Here is a 21,153-nt window from a genome sequence, read left to right on the forward strand (position 1 = left end):
TAAGGGAAAAATAGGGAAAATAGAAAAATTGAATACAGGATTCGTGAAGGCATGTATGAATGGAACAAACGATGTGAGAACATTTCACGTGCACCCCTAACTTCGAATCCTTCATTTAATTCATTTTCAGATGCGCCAATTCGCTTTTTACATCGCGCGGGGGGAAAAAATTGGCATATAAAATGCTACTTTTAAAAAATTACATAAAAAAGGGAGGGAAAAGATGGGTTTAAAAAAAAAAAAAAAAGAAAAAAGGGGTAACTTCTGAAGGCTCGTTCGTTAGCTACCTATCCACCTCTGAGGCACAGAAATTTGTCATTTCTTCCTTGTAACGGAATGCATGTGTGTACGAAGACATCCCCATATATGCACAGGTATATAAACTCCTGCACATGTTGGTACTCCTTTGCAAACACTTGTACATTCCATTGTTGGCACCAATTTGTACATTATTCCGTCCGTCAATTTTACCCCTCCTTCATTTCGCATTGGATATGCTTTGCCAGTTGTTCAACATAATTTTCTGTGCACAAAGAAGAGCTTCCCTGACAATATCTCTATCCTTCGTTGCAATTAAAATCATGACGTTTTCCTTTATTCTAAATTTTTGACAAATTTTCTTTCCATTCGGATAGAGCCTCGCGAATTCGCCAATGTCAAAACAAGCCACTGCTACAGTCACTCCGTCTACTTCCTCCTTCAGTTCCATGGAGTCACTCTTCTGTGCTATATTATGTGCATAGCTTTTTATTATGTCTGCTAATTGTTGTATAGCTTTAAATTCATCTCTTTCGAACTGCATGACATTTTCGAGCCAAAATTTTTCGGTGTGCAAAACGGACCATTTTAGCTTCCCCTTTGAAAGTTCGTGGCAGTATCGCTCGAAGTTGCTGTAAAAAGGGGAAGAGGGGGGGGGGGGGGATGAGAAGCATAAAAAGGGAAGGATCACATTTATAACAGGAACTTTGCTATTTTTCTGTCCCCACTGTGATCCGCTTTGCACTTGACAGAAGCCATTCAACTGGGTAAAAAAAATTGCCTAAATCGGATCACGGGTCTAACCGTTTTGCTCATAAATGTGCTCATGCGCCTATGTTGATGCGTATTCAACACACACACAAGTATACACATGTGGAGCACAAACTGAGGGGGCAACCCACCTGTAATTTTTAACCCGCTGATCCAGCTTGTGCAGGAGCTGAACTATAGTATCATAAATGTCGTTATCTCTCCACTTATCATACTGTAGCACAGTTAAGGTTTGAATTATATTATTGTCGACAATAATTTCGAAGCAATCATCCATGTGCATTATATTCTTAATAATGTTGAGTGAAACTCGCAATATTTTTTCGACTCGACACTTTTTAAATAAATTAATTACAACAGAAATTATGTTATTTTTATATAATTTTTTAATAAAGTTATCTTTAAATGTAAGTAGCCAAACGCAAAAAACAGATTTGTATTGCTTATTGGCATTATTATTACTTAAGTCTAAATTTTTATTAATTATTGTCAGAAATTGCTCCAACTCGTATATATCCTTCCTGTAATTATCTATTTTCAATATGTTTATATATATGTCCATTTTCCCTTCCTCTGATACGTTAAAAAAATCAATTTTTAAAATAAAGTCTTTAATCTCCGTCTCTGTGAAGTAATTATTATTACTGTTGTAGCAAAAGCTACCCGACAAAAGGAAAGAACTTTTGTCTGCTATGTACGTGTCATTATGCGTACACAATTTCATCAGGTACGAGTATACACCTTTATCATTTAATATGCTTAAAATGTAGCTATAGGAACTTCCATCATTTCTTATAATCTCATAAAATATTGTTAATACATACTGAATTAAATGAACATTAAAATCCGTTTGCAAACAATTAAACAATACCGTCACAACTGTGTTATTCTCCTTAAAATAATCGAACTTTTCTTTTTTGTTAAATGCGTGAAATTTTTTTAACAACTCTACATCCTCTGAAGACAAAATATTTATCTCTTCATACTTGTCGTAACATGGCATCTTATTTAGGATTGAATCGTGTAGTATCTGTACAGGTAGCAGGGGTGGTGGTGGAGCAATGGTGAAGTGGGTTCATGCGCATTCAACGGATGGGCGCATATGTTCTCCCCTGCAGCGTGTGCAGCCGGAATGCTTCACCATGTCCATCATTCTCTTCTTATCCGTCCTCCATCAAAACCCCCTTTGCGGATTTCATAGCCCCCGCACATCAGCTCATATACACGTGCTACACATCCATTTAGGATCACATGTGGGTAAAACAACAAGCACGCCCCTCCAAACATGCACGCGGGGGGCGGTGATATACAACAGCGCTGTGCTCATTCCCCTCGGCGCCTATCCTCACCTGGCTCTTCTGTTCGGATTCCACAATTTTGGAAATGACGCTAATTCCACTATCAGTTGCCATGGTTTTTATATTTAAAATATATATCACTAAAAAAAGAAAAAAAAAAAAAAAGAAGAGAAAAAAAAAACAAAATCTTAAAGACGAAAAGGATGATGATCAAATTATAACTTTGTAAAAATATCAAACTTCACAGGTATTATTTTTGAAATTTAAAACAAGGGGAAAAATTAAATTTCAAATTGCACAAAATATACATATTCTTTTAGCATAAGAGAGGAGAGCATGCCTAAATGTAGGTACGAATGTACGTATGCACGCATAAATGCACGCACGTATGTACGCAGCTACGTAGTATGCACGCATGTATATGCAAACGTCCCTCTTCTTAATATCTCCCTTAATTACGAAGTTTCGCGATCGGAAAATGATAGCACAGTTCATTACCTACTTCATTCGAAAAAATAAAAAAAATGTACGTACAGGGTCACCGCGAAGGCATCATGCATATGTACGCGGATGCGTAATTTACGTGATGGCTGCGCATGCCTACTTCCGTATGGGAACACATGTATACCTCAAAAATGATGTATCCGCACGTGAACAGTTTAGGAATGTGAACAGATAAAAGCATGAGAACGACACAAACGCCCGAGCTGCTATGCCTAGGCTAAACATACACAAAGCATTCGTCGACTTCATAAGCAATATGACATTAGCGCAAGAAGACCAATCAGATATAGGTGTGTACTAACTAAATGACATGCGGCCCCAATATCCTGCGCGCATTACGCAATAAAATTTTTTATGCTTATTACTAGTGTATGTAGTGTTGGGTTAAGGACATGAGAAGTATTAATAAAAATCTCCAAAGCCACCTTGCATTTTTTAAAAACGGGTTAGTTAATGCCTTTCGCGTGAAAGCTAACAGAGTTCCTCTTAAAAATTCACCCGAGTGTTAAATCCTTTTCAGCCATTTTACCATTTAACCAATTCGCGGCTCCATATTTTCCACCCCAACTTACGTGGCAGATACGTGATCACAATGCTGTAACGTATGCAAATTCTGTCTGAAATGCATGCAAATTTATTTATGTCTGTAGTCCCTGGCCAGGGACATAAATCGATACCACTCTTTTATATGTGAGCAAAAGTCGTGTGAAAATGTCAAAGGAGGGAACAGAAAAAAAATGTCACATGAAAACGAGTATAGCCAAGTAAAACCCAAGAGGGAATCGAATCGACTGGACGTACATGCATATAATATGCATTGTATGTATATTGCGCGGAAATGTGTATCCGCGCAAAGCTACTTAAATGATCAATTGTTGCATTTTTCTATCCCTATGTGGAAGACCTTTTGGCAAACCGGTGTACACATCTCCTCGGAAACTTCAACAGGCGAACGTAGAGACCGTCCAAAAAGGGAAAAAAGCATAACAGCATAGTAATCAAGTAAATTTTCTTTCAAAATCGAATAGGAAAATTCCATTCGTGAGAAAAACCTTTTCTTCATCAATCTTTTTAATTAAAAAAAATGTTTTTTTTAATTTTTTAAAAAATAAAATAAAATAAAAACAAAAAAATGTACATATAATATACAATATGAACACAAAATGCATAAAAGGAAAAAAAAAAAAAAAAAAAACGAAAAGGTGTAAGCAAAAACAAATTTTAAATGCGCGTTAATTTAATGTCCTTCTCGTTTCCTTTTTTCCTTTAAAAGTAACAAAAAAAAGAAAAAAGAGGTATACCATTATAAGCACAAAAATGACTGATTTGTGTGCAGAATAATATGATTTACAAATTATAGAATCCCCAAAACAGCGTCCTCCAAGGGAAAGGGGTGCTTTGCCTTGTTTTGGTCACACATGTGACGCGCTCCATAATACGTACATACATGTATGCACACAAGAACGTATTATATACGTAATAAGCACATACGTGTGTGTACAAAATTAGCAAACATGCGTATACACTGTTCTGCTATCTCATCTACACATAGTTCGTACTATTCTTGTTTTTTTCGCTGGCTAAAACTTGGATGAAATACCTGTGGTGAGGGCGTATGTATGAGCATGGGTCGGAGTGAACATGGGGGAAGGACGCACACAATTTGAAAGGAAAAAAGCGGGTATATAGAAATAAATTCACACCCATAAGAATATATAAATTAACAACTGATGCAACAAACATGTGCCAAAAAAAACAAAAAACAAAAAACAGAAGGGTTGCGTTGAGAAACAGTCATCTTTCCTTACTTGTAGTGTGATGGTGCTTGCAAGATATAGAAACTGTTTTTCTTTTTATACGCTTGTGTAGATCTTGAGCGAAGAAAAGAGAAAAAAGAGAGAAAAAAAAATTATTTATATTAGTACATGCAGTAAGAAATATAACAGTAAAAATGAATACAACGATTGACAAATTAACAAAAGCAACATGCAAGATTCTGCTTAAAAATAGAAACAAAACAGGAATATATGAAAGAGTAAACTACTTTATGATTCTCCCCATGAATTGTGTTTCATTCAGTTTAAGCAGCCTCAGAACATCCTTTTTAATTAAGACACAGAAAAAAATACAAAAAAAAAAAAAAAAAAAAGAGGAGGATTTTATTTTTCTCATAAGGGAGGGGGGGAAATGTATAATTACGCGTCTATACCACACGCGCATATACATATATACACAACATATGCATAGCTTTAAATTCAAATTAAAATTTTTATTTCGTTCATTTCAACGGAATAGAACAGGTACGAAACTTCTTTACAAGAACTACAATTTTTTCGTAATAATTACTTGATAATTTTTGACATGAACAAATAACTTCCCATAATGCGGAAATTTATTTATCAAAACTGTTTCATTATTTTTTCCATCATACTTGTATATAATCGTATGATTTGTTGATTTGTCTGAATTAATTTGCACGATTTTATTTTTTGTGAATTTTTCTAAAAACTGCACCAAATGTTCCGTAACACAACTGAAATGAATGTTGTTAAAGTATACGTACGTTACTAGATGCTCGATTTCTTTCAGTTTGATGTCTAAGGGGTTAATTGAATATTTATTTATATTTTCAATAATTTCCATCGGGCCATCGTCACTATGGTTGCTCCTTTCATCAATGTTGATCTTGCCTATATTTTCGTTCTTCCAATAACTATTATTCATATCATATATCGTACCATTTGGATGGTACCTTACATTCCCATTTTCTTCCCCTCCTTTTAGCTCACTGCTATTTCTAGAACGTGTACCTTGCTCAGAAGCGTTGTCAGGTTTCATGTGGGTTTCATCACTGCTATTTATTCTCTCTTCGTCCTGCTCTTGTTCCTTCTTTTCTTTTCCCTTTTCAACTAATTCCACCACCTCCTCTTCCTCATCCTCTTCGCTTGATATATCTTCATCGTCACTACTCATCCAGTCGTATCTTTTTTTCTTTTTATTGTTTCCATTATCGATGATAGTTTCATCATCACCTGCAGTCATGTTGGATGCGCCATTTTTTCCCTCTTCTTCAAGAACATCCTCGTCCTCCTTTTCCAAATCAGCTATTTCCTCCTCTTCCAAATTGTTTAGGCAGTCTAAATCAATTTCTTCAGAATCGTCATCTAATTCTTCAATCCATTTTTTTTTCTTTTTTTCTTTTTGGGCTTCAACAAGTTTCCTTTTTCCTAGCATTTTCTAATTTGTTCATTCAAAACATTGTCATGCAAGTGCATATATGTATAGGTATTGTTGATTAGTGCGCGTAAACTATATGTGGGGGCATCCCTAGACACAAAGGAGTATGTACAAACATATGCGCGCATGGACATGTGCTCATGTGCCCACCCACATGCGAAGCAACAATCGTGGAGTAGTTCATCCTCTCGCATGAAAGGGCTAAAATATACTCAGTGTTACTAATTTATAGAAACTAAAAAAAAACCTAAGGGGAGGGGTTTAGAAGGTTGCCTACCGTACTGAAATATTCATTGATTAAGAAAATAGGAAAAGTTCAGAAGAAAGCGGAGTTATTTTAAGCGTAATATAATGGCATGAAGTTTGGGTAACAATTACATCTATACGCGTTGTTTGCTATGTAATATATTATACGTACGGGTGGTGGTTTATGTGGCTCCTATACGTGTTTAATAAACATATAAACGCCCCTTACTTCTGCGCATAATGCTAAAAAGGGGATATATTTTTAAGTTTGAACTTGTTATTTAAGAAGGAATGAAAAAAAAAAATAATCATGCAAATATAGTTATCTGAATTGTTCTCTATACCATTGAATATATCACGTTTTCTTCTGCCTAAATTTTGAGTATTTTATGTTTTTTTTTTTTTTTTTTTTCTCGTTATATGGCACAAAATAACAGAACAAACTTTTTTCACGCATATGGGTAAAAACATACTTGGGAGTGGATTATCTTGGAAGAATTAAAACAGTTGCGTATTTGCATAATTTATAAATATAATAATTTTAAAAATGAAATATAAAAACAATGTTAGATATATAAAGCGCATTCAATTCATTCAATTGAGATTATTGAAGAAAAAAAAAAGAGAAGTTACAATATGTACCTCTTTACGCGTGCATTTTGCGTTTGGCATTTTTTCCCTTTTTTTTTTTTGGACTATATCTCCTTTTAGTGGAAGGGGCCCCTGATTGATGGGGGGGACACGTTCATGCACATTACTTCCTTACCAAAAAAAAAAGAAAAATTTTTTGCAAACAAAATGAGAAATTAAGGTGGAAGAAAGAATCCTTTTTTTTTTTTTCCTCTATAGGCTCTCATATTCATTATACATTGAACATATGAGCACAAACACAGGAACAACAACAAAAAAAAAAAAAAAAACAAGAAAAAAAAAACAAGAAAAAAAAAACAAGAAAAAAAAAACAAGAAAAAAAAAACAAGAAAAAAAAAACAAGAAAAAAAAAACAAGAAAAAAAAAACAAGAAGTTAAAAAAAATTAAGAAGTAAATCAATTATCCTGACGCATTATATGTGTATATCACATAAAAAAAAAAAAAAAGACAAAAAGGGTGTGAAAACAATATCCTTCATCCTAAACAATATACCCTAAACTGTGAACCCTGAATCCTAAACGCTAAAACCATAAAAACTAAACCGTCAACCCTAGAACCTAAACCCTGAACCGTGAACCGCAGACCATAAACCCTAAACTGTGAACCCTAAACTGTGAACCTTAAATTGTGAACCCTAAACTGTGAACCCTAAACTGTGAACCCTAAACTGTGAACCCTAAACTGTGAACCCTAAACCATAAACCCGGAACCTAAAATTGGAACACGTTCTATTGGAACCCCTTCCATAAGAACCTCCTCCTTAGGAACCTGTTCTTCTTTCATAAATTCGGATCCCATGAATTCTTGAACCAAAAGTTCCAGAAAATCCTTCTGGTTCAATTGTGTGTCCCCTTTTTGACATTCATCCAACACTTCAAAATGAATTTCAATAATCGCGCGACGATTCGCGTGACCAGAACGTTCTGTTCTCGTTGCAGCAGAACGAGGTTTTCGTTTCTTCACCAATCGATATTCATGTGAACCGGCTTCTTCCACATGATCGAGGACTTGTTCCTGTACCGATGGACCGGGTATTTCTGCAGGAGATCTTCTGAAACGTTGTCCTCCTTTACCAAGAGGACCAAAATACTACAGAAAAAAAAAAAAAAAAAAAATGGGAGGATATTTTTGCTGAAGATTATGAAAAAATTTTTTTACACATTTATTTTATTCATTTTTTTTTTTAACCATTAAAAAAATTTTTTTTCCTTTTAATCATTAACAAAATTTTTTTTTTCCTTTTAACCATTAAAAAATTTTTTTTTTCCTTTTAACCATTAAAAAAAAATTTTTCCTATTAATTTTTCTCTTACCTTCCAAAGGTAATAAGCCATAGCAGAAAGACCAATGGAGACAGGAGCCAAAGGAAGAAAAGGGGTAAGGAGATCCGTAAGAAGGATGGGACAGACTGTATTCTCTAATGTTTTTTCCATTGAGTCGCTCTTCGTTCCGAGTAGTGGTTTAACTTGGTCCTGTATTTGGTCATTGCCAATTTTGCATTTATCATAATCGTTATTATGCCATGTGCACACAAAACAAGAATTATTACCATTATTGCATGGAGGTGTGCCATTCATAATGTCACTACTTTTATTAAAAGCATGTTCTATGCCCTTATCTATGTCACAAAGAGGATGTACCCAACTATATCCTTTTTTCTTCTCATTTGCCATTGTTTGCAATTGTTTTGCATACTCTTTAAGAAATAAACAACCCATCGTTTGTCCAAACGATGGGCCATTAACACGGCCGTCAACACGGCCGTTAACACGGCCATTATCATGAGTATAAATGTGTTTTAACCCTGAAGCAAAAAGCAAACAAGCTGCTTTATTTGTTCTGCCTTCCTTATGGCCAATTTTATTCCATTTATCTTCGTTGTCTTTGCAGTATTGGTTAACTTTCTCCTGATTTTTAGACTGCGACATATATTCTAGAAGTTCTTTTAATTCCTTCGTGGCGTCTTCTTCTATGTTTTTCTGATCATTAAAGAAGAAGTGAAGGAAGAAAAGAAAAAAAGAAATATATATGTATGTATACACATATGTATACACATATGTGTATACATATATATGTACATATATATACATATATACATATATATACATACATATATACATACATATATACATATATATATACATATATACATATATATACATATATACATATATATACATATATACATATATATACATACATATATACATACATATACATATACATATATACATATATACATATATATATACATATACATATACATATATACATATATACATATATACATAATTATACATATACATACACATACATATATACATACATATATACATACATCTATGCATATACATATACATATATACATATATATATACATACATATATACATATATACATATATATGCAAGCATATACATACATATATGCATTTATGTATACGTATATACGTAGTTGTCTATCGCCCTTACCCAAGGTTGTGTTGTTCCGCTTGAGGGTGTTTGTCCATTTTTGCTCTTTAGTTTTTTTTTTATTGCGCATTGAACTTGAGTACAGAAAGAAGATTTCATGTCAGTGATTTTGTCTAATGTTTGTTTCATTTTGGTGTTAATGGTGGATTTGTCTTCGTTGAGGAGATTGTTCATTTGTTTTGGGACTTTGTCTTTGTCGTTGTCGTTATTATTACAGGGTGAACTTCCACCTGATGATGCTGTTGCAATTAAGTCTTTATTAACGAGGAGGTCGCAACTGTTAAAGTCTTTTTCCCTTGTGCATTTAAAACAACTATTAGTACCACTAACACCATTACATGGAGTCGAAGACGAAGAATTATTATTATTGTTCCATTCTTCAAACATTTTATTTATTTTCTCCTCACCAATGGGACAAACTTTATCCGACTCATCTCTTATTTTATCAGCGTACATATTAAGAGCAATGCAACCAACTGCTCGTTGGAGCAGTTGGTTGTCTTGACCATTAGACTGCTTCGAAGCAGCACCATTTGGAATCTTTTTAATGTAGTCTAAACCTGCCGTGATATGATTACATGCTCTTCTTTCAACACTATCAGGATTATCATCACCAAACTGATCGCATACAACATTAGTTTGTTTTGATTTGTTATTTCCATTCGTCCGAATTGCTGTAAACATCTTCACCAGTTCCGGTTTGACTCCTACCTCCTCCCAAAAGTCACACTGTAAGAAAAAAAAAGGAGAAAAGGTTATATATATGTAGTTAGTAGGTTATGTAGTATCCGGTTGTTGTAGTATCCGGTTGGTATAGTATCCGGTTGGTGTAGAATCCGGTCGGTGTATAGTATCCGGCTGGTGTAGTATCCGGTTGGTGTAGTATACGGTTGGTGTAGTATCCGGTTGGTGTAGTATCCTGTTGGTGTAGTATCCGGTTGGTGTAGTATCCGGTTGGTGTAGTATCCGGTTGGTGTAGTATCCGGTTGCTGTAGTATCCGGTTGCTGTAGTATCCGGTTGCTGTAGTATCTGGTTGTTGTAGTATCCGGTTGTTGTAGTATCCGGTTGTTGTAGTATCCGGTTGTTGTAGTATCCGGTTGTTGTAGTATCCGGTTGTTGTAGTATCCGGTTGTTGTAGTATCCGGTTGTTGTAGTATCCGGTTGTTGTAGTATCCGGTTCGTGTATAGTATCCGGTTGGCGTAGTATCCGGTTGATGTAGTATCCTATCAATGTCTGCGAGGAGTCTTTCCTTTCCCCCTAAAGTAACTAAAGCAAACCCCGGAACCTTATTCCTAAACCCTGGAACCTTATTCTCATACCCTAAAACCTTACTCCTATACCCTACAACCTTTATTCCTAAACGCGGAATCTGACTCCTATACCCCCAAAACCTTATTCCAACACCCCTACAACCTTATTCTGACATTCCTACAACCTTCTTTTAACACCCGTCAAACTTACTATAAGACCCTCAAAACCTTATTCTAATACCCCTACAACCTTAATCCTACACCCCAACAGCCTTTATTCCTGAACCCGGAATCAGAAGAATTTTTTTTTTTTTTTTCTTTTTTTTTTTATATTCCTTCTACCCCCCCCAAGTGTTGTGGTTGTGGTAGGTTGGATGTGTTGGTTGCCGTAGTAATACTTACCCAACTGTGCTTAGAGTTACCGTTAGTCCCGTTTTTGTTTTTGAACCATTTGGGTGCGGCGCATCTAATATAATCACATAAAGTGGACATGCTATTTATGTTCGGTAAGGTCTCAGTGGAGGTGTTGTCAATTTTGGACTGAACATGTGTTAATTTGTCCTTTACTGCCGTTTGGGTGATATCGCCAGCTGCGTCAATTATGCCAATTTTGCATTGGTCAATGTTGGTATCATTCCATTGGCACGGAACACAAGGTTCCGTGCCATTGCAAGTACCATTAGTAATACTTCTATTCCATGAATTGAAAGCTTCCTTTATTCCTGATTCGATAACACATTTTGATTTGCCTTTCATTCGTTTTGCATATTCCTTAAGGAGTAAACAACCCATCGCTTGTTTCAACGATGGGTCCTTATCCAAGATTTTTGTGCCATTGCCGTTAGACGCTGCAATTTCCTTCAGTTTTTCGAAACCTGCTGTAAGATATTGGCATGCCTTCCTTTCAGGGTTCGTGGCAGGTCTGTCACTGTCCACGGTCCCACAATCACCTGCGTCGTTTCCATTATTCGTCATGGCGTTGGACAAATCATTCCATAGTCGTTCTACTTCGCCACTTGTCGTCCAAAATGTGTCCTGCATAAGTGGAGTAATATATATATATATATATATGCATATGCATAAATGGATATGCATATACATGTGTATACATATATATACATGTATACATGTACACATACATATGTATATGTATGTACATATGTACAGTTGTTTCCCCCCATACCGCAGATGTAATCGATGGTTTTTGTCCGTTTGTGGAATTTAAATGGGATGCTATACATTGGAGACGGTTGCATAGAGTCTCCATTTTATTTATTGCAGTTAGCATTGTACTAATGTTTTTGTCCTTGTCCTCCTGGAAGATGCCTTCCACTTTGTCCCTTGCAGTGCCCGTGTCGTTTGTGCTAGTCTGCACGGTGCAATTCTCCATGCTGGTATCATTCCATTGGCACGGGACACAAGGTTCCTTGCCACTACTGCAAGTAGCATTATTATTCTTAAATGCCTCTTGTATCCCCTTATCAATATTACAAATTGCTTTGTCTTTCATATATTTTGCATAGGAATGAAGTAAGAAACAACCCATCGTTTGTCTAAACGATGGGTTGTCTAAAACAGACGACGACGCCGTCGTCGTATACAGATGTGTTAATCCGGCATGCAAATACTTGCATGCCGCCTTTTCAGCTTCAGTTCCAAATGAACCACATTGTCCACTTCCGCTTGCGTCTTTGCCATTACTGTCCTTCATTTTATTTGCTAATTCATCCCACAATTTCTTCATGGGGCCATTCTCTTCCCAAAATTCTTCCTATATAGGTGGTATAATATATATATATATATATATATATATATATATATATGCATATGCATATAAATGTACATATATACATGTATATGTGTGCACATATACGTATATGTACATGTACACATACATACTTATGCATCTGTACATCTGTGTATATGTATATATGTATATATGCACTTATATGTATATATATGTATACATACGTACATACACATATATATGTGTATACATGTATGTATATGTACATATATGCATATATGTAATTATCATTCCTACCAACCAGGCAGGTGGCGTGTGTGCCCACTTACCTGTCCACTCCCGTGTCCACTCGTACTGTTGTTCTCTTTCCACCGCTTTGCTGCACAATTTACGTATTCACATAAGGAATTGTTCGTATTGAACTGAGCCAAGGTTTCTTGTATTTTGGGGTCCTGCGTTTGGTTGTGGCTGCTGAACAGTGTTTTCACTTTGTCCTGTACTTTCTCACTTTGGCTTGAGTCAATGCGGCAATTGTCAAGTCCGTCATTAGTGGTGTCCGTCCATTTGCATTCAAAACATTTATTGTCATTAGGATCTCCGCATTGAGATGTTCCATTCTTCATAAAGTCCTTACTTTTTTCAAAAGCTTTCTGCAAACCATCATCTATGCTACAATACCCTCCTTCTTTTGCTTTTTCTTTTAATTTGTTAGCATATTCCTTTAAAAGAACACATTTTATAATTTGATCAGAATATTCCTTAGTGCTACCATTTGAATTTTTGTACATTTGATGCAAAAATTTTGTCATGTGTTTGCAAGCTTCTTTATTTGCACTATCAAGGTTTGATGCGTCTTTGCAATAATCAGTAAGGGCGGCACTATCATTCGAAGTTGGAAGGAGTTTCTCAAGTTGGGGCTTGACATAGTTGTCCCAAAAATTCTGCTGCGTGGGGAATGAAAAGTATATATATACCTATATGCATATACGTCTGCACATATATATATACATATACATATAAAAATATATATACATATACATATACATATATGCATGTCTACATATATATACACATATACATATATATATACATATATGTACTTATATGTGTATATATATGTACAGTCTTTCCCCTGTTTCCATTGCTGCTAATTACCTGCTGCGCCTTGTTGTTCAATTCCCAGCGTTTTTTTGCACATTCCAGGCGCTGGCAAAGTGTCTTACCCTCTTGCTTCATGCATCCATCAGCTGCGGAAAGAAGAGAAGAAAAAAAAAGGAAAGTTAATACGACATGTATAGTACCCTATGTGTATGTATATGTATATGTATGTTGTATGTTGTATGTTGTATGTTGTATGTTGTATGTTGTATGTTGTATGTTGTATGTTGTATGTTGTATGTATTTAGATGGAATAAATGTATGTCATTCACAATCGATGAAAATTTTTTTCTCTTTTTTTTTTTCCTTTTTTCGGTTGAGATTGTTCTAAATTTGCGGTTCTATATGCCATCCAGTTCCCACCATCCAGTTGCCACCATCCTGTTAATACCATCCGGTCACTATCATCCTGTTCCCACCATCCAGTTCATACCATCCGGTTACTACCATCCAGTTCCTACCATCCGGTTACTACCATCCAGTTCCTACCATCCGGTTACTACCATCCAGTCTCCACCATCCAGTCTCCACCATCCAGTCTCCACCATCCAGTCTCCACCATGCAGTCTCCACCATCCAGTCTCCACCATCCAGCCTCCACCATCGGGTTACTACCATCAAGTTCCCATCATCCAGTTCCCACCATCCACCTCATACCATGCGATTCATTCCATCCGGTTCGTACCATCGGGTTCCTACCATCGGGTTTCTACCATCCGGTCAATACCATCAGCTTCGTACCATCCGATTCATACCATCCGGTTCATACCATCCGGTTCATACCATCCGATTCATACCATCCGGTTCATACCATCCGGTTTCTGCCATCCAGTTCATACCATCCGGTTTCTGCCATCCAGTTCATACCATCCGGTTCCAACCATCCTGTCATCATCATCCGGTTTCTACCATCCGGTTCCCACCATCCAGTCTCCACCATCCTGTCTCCAACATCCGCTTCCTACCATCATGTTCCCACCATCCAGTTCATACCATCCGGTTCCTACCATCCGGTTAGTACCATCCGCTCCCCACCATCCACTTCCCACTACCCAGTTTCGACCATCCAGGTCCCACCGTCCGATTTCTACCATCCTGTTATTACAATCCGGTTCATACCATCCGGTCCATAACATTCGGTTCATACCATCCAGGTCATACCATCCGGTTCCTACCATCCAATTCCCACCATGCAGTTGGTGTATAGTATCCGGTCTTTGTCTTTGAGGAGCTTTACCTAACCCTCCCGGGAGGGATGCTGGGATGCTCCCCTGCCATCCGGTTCATACTATTCGGTACCTACCACACCGTTCTCACCATCCGGTTCATACTATTCGGTACCTACCACACCGTTCTCACCATCCGGTTCATACTATTCGGTACCTACCACACCGTTCCCACCATCCAGTTCATACCATCCTGTTCATACCATCCCGTTCATACGATCCAGTTCCTACCATCCGGTTACTACCATCCCGTTCATACTATCCGGTTCATACCATCCGGTTACTACCATCCGGTTCATACCATCCTGTTCATACCATCCGGTTCATACGATCCAGTTCCTACCATCCGGTTCCTACCATCGGGTTCATACCATCCGGTTCATACTATCCGGTTCATACCATCCGGTTCATACCATCCGGTTCATACCATCCGGTTCATACCATCCGGTTCATACCATCCGGTTCATACCATCCGACTCATACCATCCGGTTCATACCATCGGGTTAGTGTGTAGTATCCGGTCTTTGTCTTCGAGGAGTTTTACCTACCCCTCCCGGGAGGGATGCTGGGATGCGTCCCTGCCATCCGGTACCTACCATCCGGTTCATACCATCCCGGTTCATACCATCCAGTTACCACCATCCGCTTACTACCATCCCATACATACCATCCGGTTCATACTATTCCGGTTTATACTATTCCGGTTCATACCATCCGGTTCCTACCATCCAGTTCCCAAAATCCGGTTCCTACCACCCGGTTCCTACCATCCAGTTCCCACCATCCAGTCTCCACCATCCAGTCTCCACCATCCAGTCTCCACCATCCGATTTCCACCATCCGGTTTCTACCATCCAGTTCATACCATCCAGTTCATACCATCCGGTTCATACCATCCGGTTCATACCATCCGGTTCATGCCATCTGGTTACTACTATCCGGTTACTACCATCCAGTTCATACCATCCGGTTCCCAACATCCTGTTCCCACCATCCAGTTCCCACCATCCAGTTCCCACCATCCGGTTCCTACCGCCCGGTCCGTACCATCCAGTTCCTACCATCCGGCTTCAACCAACCGGTTCATACCATCCAGTTCATACCACCCGGTTCATACCATCCGGTTCATACCATCCGGTTCATGCCATCTGGTTACTACTATCCGGTTACTACCATCCAGTTCATACCATCCGGTTCCCAACATCCTGTTCCCACCATCCAGTTCCCACCATCCAGTTTCTACCGCCCGGTCCGTACCATCCAGTTCCTACCATCCGACTTCAACCAACCGGTTCATACCATCCAGTTCATACCACCCGGTTCATACCATCCGATTCATACCATCCGGTTGCTACCATCCGGTTTCTGCCATCAGGCTACTACCATCCAGTCTCCACCATCCACTTCCCACCATGCGGTTGATGCATAGTATCCGGTCTTTGTCTTCGAGGAGTTTTTCCTTTCCCTCCCTAAAGTAGCTAAAGCTAACCCCTGAAACCTAAATCCTAAACCCTGAAACCTTATTCATATACCCTAAAAGCTTTACTCCTATACCCTACAAACTTATTCCAACACCCCTAGAACCTTTATTCTAACACCCCTACAACCTTTATTCTAACACCCTTACCACCTTATTCTAACACCAGCACAACCTCCCTCCTAAACCCGGAATCTAAGTTCTAACACCCTGACCCCCTCCTCCTAAACCTGGAATCTAAGTTCTAACACCCTACAGCCTTACTCCTAAAACCGGAATCTAAGTTCTAACACCCGGACACCTTCTTCCTAAACGCGGAATCTCACTTCTAACACCCATACAGTATTACTCCTATACCCGGAAACCCCATTCTAACATCCATACAACATTATTCTAACACCCATACAACATTGTTCTAACACCCCAACAACCTTATTCCAATACCCGGAATCTGACTTCTAACACCCCTACAACCTTATTCTAGCACCCCTACAACCTTATTCTAGCACCCCTACAACCTCCCTCCTAAACCCGGAATGTAACTTCTCACACCCTCAACATCCTCATCATCCTTTACCCCCCACCTTTTTTTTTTTTTTTTTTTCTTTCATTTTATCTTTTTTTTCCAATATGGGAAGGTAGTGAGTATGCATATTTGCGTTTTTTTTTTTTTTTTTTTTTTGTGAAAGGACACCTTTTGTTTATAGAAAAAAAGAAAAAAAAAACATTCTTCCTTTTTTTTTAAGAACATTATATATTTTTTTTTTTTTTTTCCTTTTTATTTTTTCTTCAAAAAAAAAAAAGGAAATAAACCTTCACCCTAAAACATGTAAATAACAGGCCATATATTGTTGTTCTTATAACCTTAAACCCTAAAAAATGCAAAATCTTACACATGTACACCGTAAAATATTAAATCCCGCATACACCCTAAAAGTGCAAAATCCTACACATACACCGTAGAATATTATAAATCCCGCAACCTAAAAATGCGAAATCTTACACATATACACCGTAAAATATTAAATCCCGCAACCTACATGCGAAATCTTACACATATACACCGAAAAAATATTAAATTCCGCAACCTAAATACGAAATCTTATACATATACATCGTAAAATATTATAAATCCCGCAACCTAAATACAAAATCTTACACATATACACCGTAAAATATTATAAATCGCGCAACCTAAATACAAAATCTTACACATATGCACCGTAAAATATTATAAATCCCGCAACCTAAATACGAAATCTTACACATATACACCGAAAAAATATTATAAATCCCGCAACCTAAAAATGCGAAATCCTACATATATACACCGTAAAATATTATAAATCCCGCAACCTAAAAATACGAAATCTTACACATATTCACCGTAAAATATTATAAATCCTGCAACCTAAATACGAAATCTTACACATATACACCTGTAAAAATATTAAATCCCGCAACCTAAAAATACGAAATCTTACACATATACACCGAAAAAATATTATAAATCCCACAACCTAAATACGAAATCTTACACATATACACCGTAAAATATTATATCCCGCAACCTAAATACGAAATCTTACACATATACACCGTAAAAATTTATATTCCGCAACCTAAATACGAAATCTTACACACATACACCGTAAAATATTATAAATCCCACAACCTAAATACGAAATCTTACACATATACACCGTAAAAATATTATAAATCCCGCAACCTAAATACGAAATCTTACACATATACACCGTAAAATATTAAATCCCGCAACCGAAATTCGAAATCTTACACATATACACCCGTAAAAATATTATAAATCCCGCAACCTAAAAATACGAAATCTTACACATATACACCGTAAAATATTATAAATCCCTTTTTCTTCTTTTTTTATTTTTTTCCTTATATCCATTTCTTTACTTCCTGTTTTCTTCTAATAATAATTTTTTTTTTTTTTTTTTTCCTTTTTTTCACTTTTATTATTTTTTTTTTTCGTATTGCATGAAAGTGTTCACGTTCATGTGTAAGCAATATAAGTGAAAGAAAAAGAAAAAAAAAAAAGAAGATTCTTTCTTGCACATTTATTTCTTATTTTGCTTGCAACCTTAATTTATTTTTTTTTTTTTTGGTGAAGATTAGAACATATAATTTTTGTCTTACCTTGTACTTGTTCAGTTGCTTTCCTTATTTTCTGTAATGCTCCGCCCACTTGGAAGGAACCGTCCAACTGCATTGCTCCCCGAAATACTTTCTGTAATGTGTTCTGATCTAAACTATAGTCGTCATTTACTAATACGTCGGATATAGATGGTGTGCCAGCACTACTACTACTACTACTATTATCGCCTACTTTTAAAAATTCTGTCATATGTTGTGCATTCTCTTCTCTCTGCTGTTGCAGTTTCGTCGGATCCCTTCTTGGGACCTTACAGACGTCTTTCCAATAGTTCCAGGGGACCCATATCCTCCAGTTCTCGTTCTTCCGTCCCGCCCTTTCTGCCTGCGCTCTTCGTTTGATTTCTTCCTGGAGAAGTGCTTTACCAAATATCAGGGCGATTTGGTCAATGTTTTTACATTTATCCAAGTTCTTGGCTGCTTGCGAGTGTTTCTTCTTTAAATTATTTTCCACGTTGCGCGATATGTGGTCAATCACATCTTTTAAATGACAATGATCTCCATAAATTTCGGAAAGGGCAACTGTTCCGACGATGCAGCGACGATAGGCTTCCTCATTCGTGAGGGGCGTAATAACGGGGTCCTCATCCTTCGTGTCCCCTTGCTTCAGCCTGATCGTCTTTACTCCACGCATGAAATATTTTATTTCGACAATTCCTTTACATACATTCCGCAGGTACTCACCCCTGTGCCAATTACTCTCCTCACCCTTCAGAATGTCCCCCGCGCTCTCACAGAGACGCGATATTTCATACGACTCCCATCTACCCACGAGCCACTGGGTTAATTCTTCCCACGTTGTCCTCAAGTCCTCCTTCATTTGTTCCTATATAGAAAGTAAAGAAAGAAGGCAGATGTGTTCACACATACATATATATATACATATATACATATATATGTATATTCATTCACTTACCATAGCCTCCTTCCTACTGCTGAAAGTCCCTCCATTCTTATTCACTACTGTCTTCATCCATTCCTCCAACAATCCACCATTGGGTACTGCTTGCGCCGCCGCCATGTTTGTGAATTCTTCGTCTTCTACAGGGATATTTTACCAATTTCCATATGACCAAAAAAAAGAAAAGGAAAAAAAGAAGAATATTCTTCTTCTACTGCCTCTTTTATTCTTTTCCGTTCCGTTCCACTACCCTTAATCCTACTTTCCTTTTCTTCTTCTACTGCCTCTTTTATTCTTTTCCGTTCCGTTCCACTACCCTTAATCCTACTTTCCTCTTCTTCTTCTACTGCCTCTTTATTCTTTTCCGTTCCGTTCCACTACCCTTAATCCTACTTTCCTTTCCTTCTTCTACTGCCTCTTTTATTCTTTTCCGTTCCGTTCCACTACCCTTAATCCTACTTTCCTTTCCTTCTTCTACTGCCTCTTTTATTCTTTTCCGTTCCGTTCCACTACCCTTAATCCTACTTTCCTTTTCTTCTTCTACTGCCTCTTTTATTCTTTTCCGTTCCGTTCCACTACCCTTAATCCTACTTTCCTTTCCTTCTTCTACTGCCTCTTTTATTCTTTTCCGTTCCGTTCCACTACCCTTAATCCTACTTTCCTCTTCTTCTTCTACTGCCTCTTTTATTCTTTTCCGTTCCGTTCCACTACCCTTAATCCTACTTTCCTTTTCTTCTTCTACTGCCTCTTTTATTCTTTTCCGTTCCGTTCCACTACCCTTAATCCTACTTTCCTTTCCTTCTTCTACTGCCTCTTTTATTCTTTTCCGTTCCGTTCCACTACCCTTAATCCTACTTTCCTTTCCTTCTTCTACTGCCTCTTTTATTCTTTTCCGTTCCGTTCCACTACCCTTATCCTACTTTCCTCTTCTTCTTCTACTGCCTCTTTTATTCTTTTCCGTTCCGTTCCACTACCCTTATCCTACTTTCCTCTTCTTCTTCTACTGCCTCTTTTATTCTTTTCCGTTCCGTTCCACTACCCTTATCCTACTTTCCTCTTCTTCTTCTACTGCCTCTTTTATTCTTTTCCGTTCCGTTCCACTACCCTTAATCCTACTTTCCTTTCCTTCTTCTACTGCCTCTTTTATTCTTTTCCGTTCCGTTCCACTACCCTTAATCCTACTTTCCTTTTCTTCTTCTACTGCCTCTTTTATTCTTTTCCGTTCCTTTTCCTTCTTTATTCCATTGCCCCCAAAAAAATAATAATAGAAGAAGGGAAGGGAAAAGAAGGTTCCTTACGGGATGGGAAAAGGAAAAGGAAGGTTTAAAGGTTTAGGAGGGAAAGAAGAAAAAGAAGGTTCCTCAAAGGAAAGTAAGAAGGAAGAATGTTTATCAAAGGAAAGAATGTAAGAAGGAAGAAGGTTCTCTTTTCCCTCGGTTTAGGGTTCGAACAACAATAATATGTGACCTGGTGTTTTAGCCACCTTTAGGGGGGGAGAAAAAGAATCTTTTCTTTTTTTTTATAGGTGTTTTAAAGGGTAAGAAAAGAAAGAAGGATTTGAAAGGGAGCAAAAGAAAAAGGAGGAAGGTTTTAAAAAGGGGAAAAGAAAAGAAGGTTTTTAAAGGAGGAATAAGAGTGAAAGTTTAAAGGGGGGAAAAGAAGAAAGAAGGTTTCTTAAGGGAGGATAAAGAAGAAGAAGGTTTAATGAGGGAAGAAAATGAAGGTTTCTTAAAGGAGGAAGAGAAAAAAAGAAGTTTTACAGGAGGAAAA

At 37.3% G+C, this 21,153-nt stretch overlaps 3 protein-coding genes across 3 annotated transcripts; all 3 read right to left on the minus strand.

The window, feature by feature from the left end:
- Positions 1 to 478: 478 nt before the first annotated feature.
- PKNH_1406800 (V-type proton ATPase subunit H, putative) lies at positions 479 to 2,441 on the minus strand (the record flags this gene model as incomplete). Its single annotated transcript, XM_002261922.2, has 3 exons — positions 479 to 890; positions 1,161 to 2,059; positions 2,379 to 2,441. The coding sequence occupies 3 exons, from the start codon at positions 2,439 to 2,441 to the stop codon at positions 479 to 481; spliced, it is 1,374 nt and encodes a 457-aa protein (XP_002261958.2).
- A 1,932-nt stretch (positions 2,442 to 4,373) lies between these two features.
- PKNH_1406900 (conserved Plasmodium protein, unknown function) lies at positions 4,374 to 6,065 on the minus strand (the record flags this gene model as incomplete). Its single annotated transcript, XM_002261923.1, has 4 exons — positions 4,374 to 4,431; positions 4,640 to 4,702; positions 4,876 to 4,931; positions 5,178 to 6,065. The coding sequence occupies 4 exons, from the start codon at positions 6,063 to 6,065 to the stop codon at positions 4,374 to 4,376; spliced, it is 1,065 nt and encodes a 354-aa protein (XP_002261959.1).
- Positions 6,066 to 7,656: 1,591 nt separating this feature from the next.
- PKNH_1407000 (SICAvar, type I) lies at positions 7,657 to 19,503 on the minus strand (the record flags this gene model as incomplete). Its single annotated transcript, XM_002261924.1, has 9 exons — positions 7,657 to 8,055; positions 8,280 to 8,945; positions 9,438 to 10,166; positions 11,092 to 11,724; positions 11,873 to 12,460; positions 12,766 to 13,380; positions 13,592 to 13,683; positions 18,468 to 19,308; positions 19,399 to 19,503. The coding sequence occupies 9 exons, from the start codon at positions 19,501 to 19,503 to the stop codon at positions 7,657 to 7,659; spliced, it is 4,668 nt and encodes a 1,555-aa protein (XP_002261960.1).
- Between the last annotated feature and the right edge of the window lie 1,650 nt (positions 19,504 to 21,153).

The sequence above is a fragment of the Plasmodium knowlesi genome, assembly GCF_000006355.2.
Source record: "Plasmodium knowlesi strain H genome assembly, chromosome: 14".
NCBI classification, from domain to species: domain Eukaryota; phylum Apicomplexa; class Aconoidasida; order Haemosporida; family Plasmodiidae; genus Plasmodium; species Plasmodium knowlesi.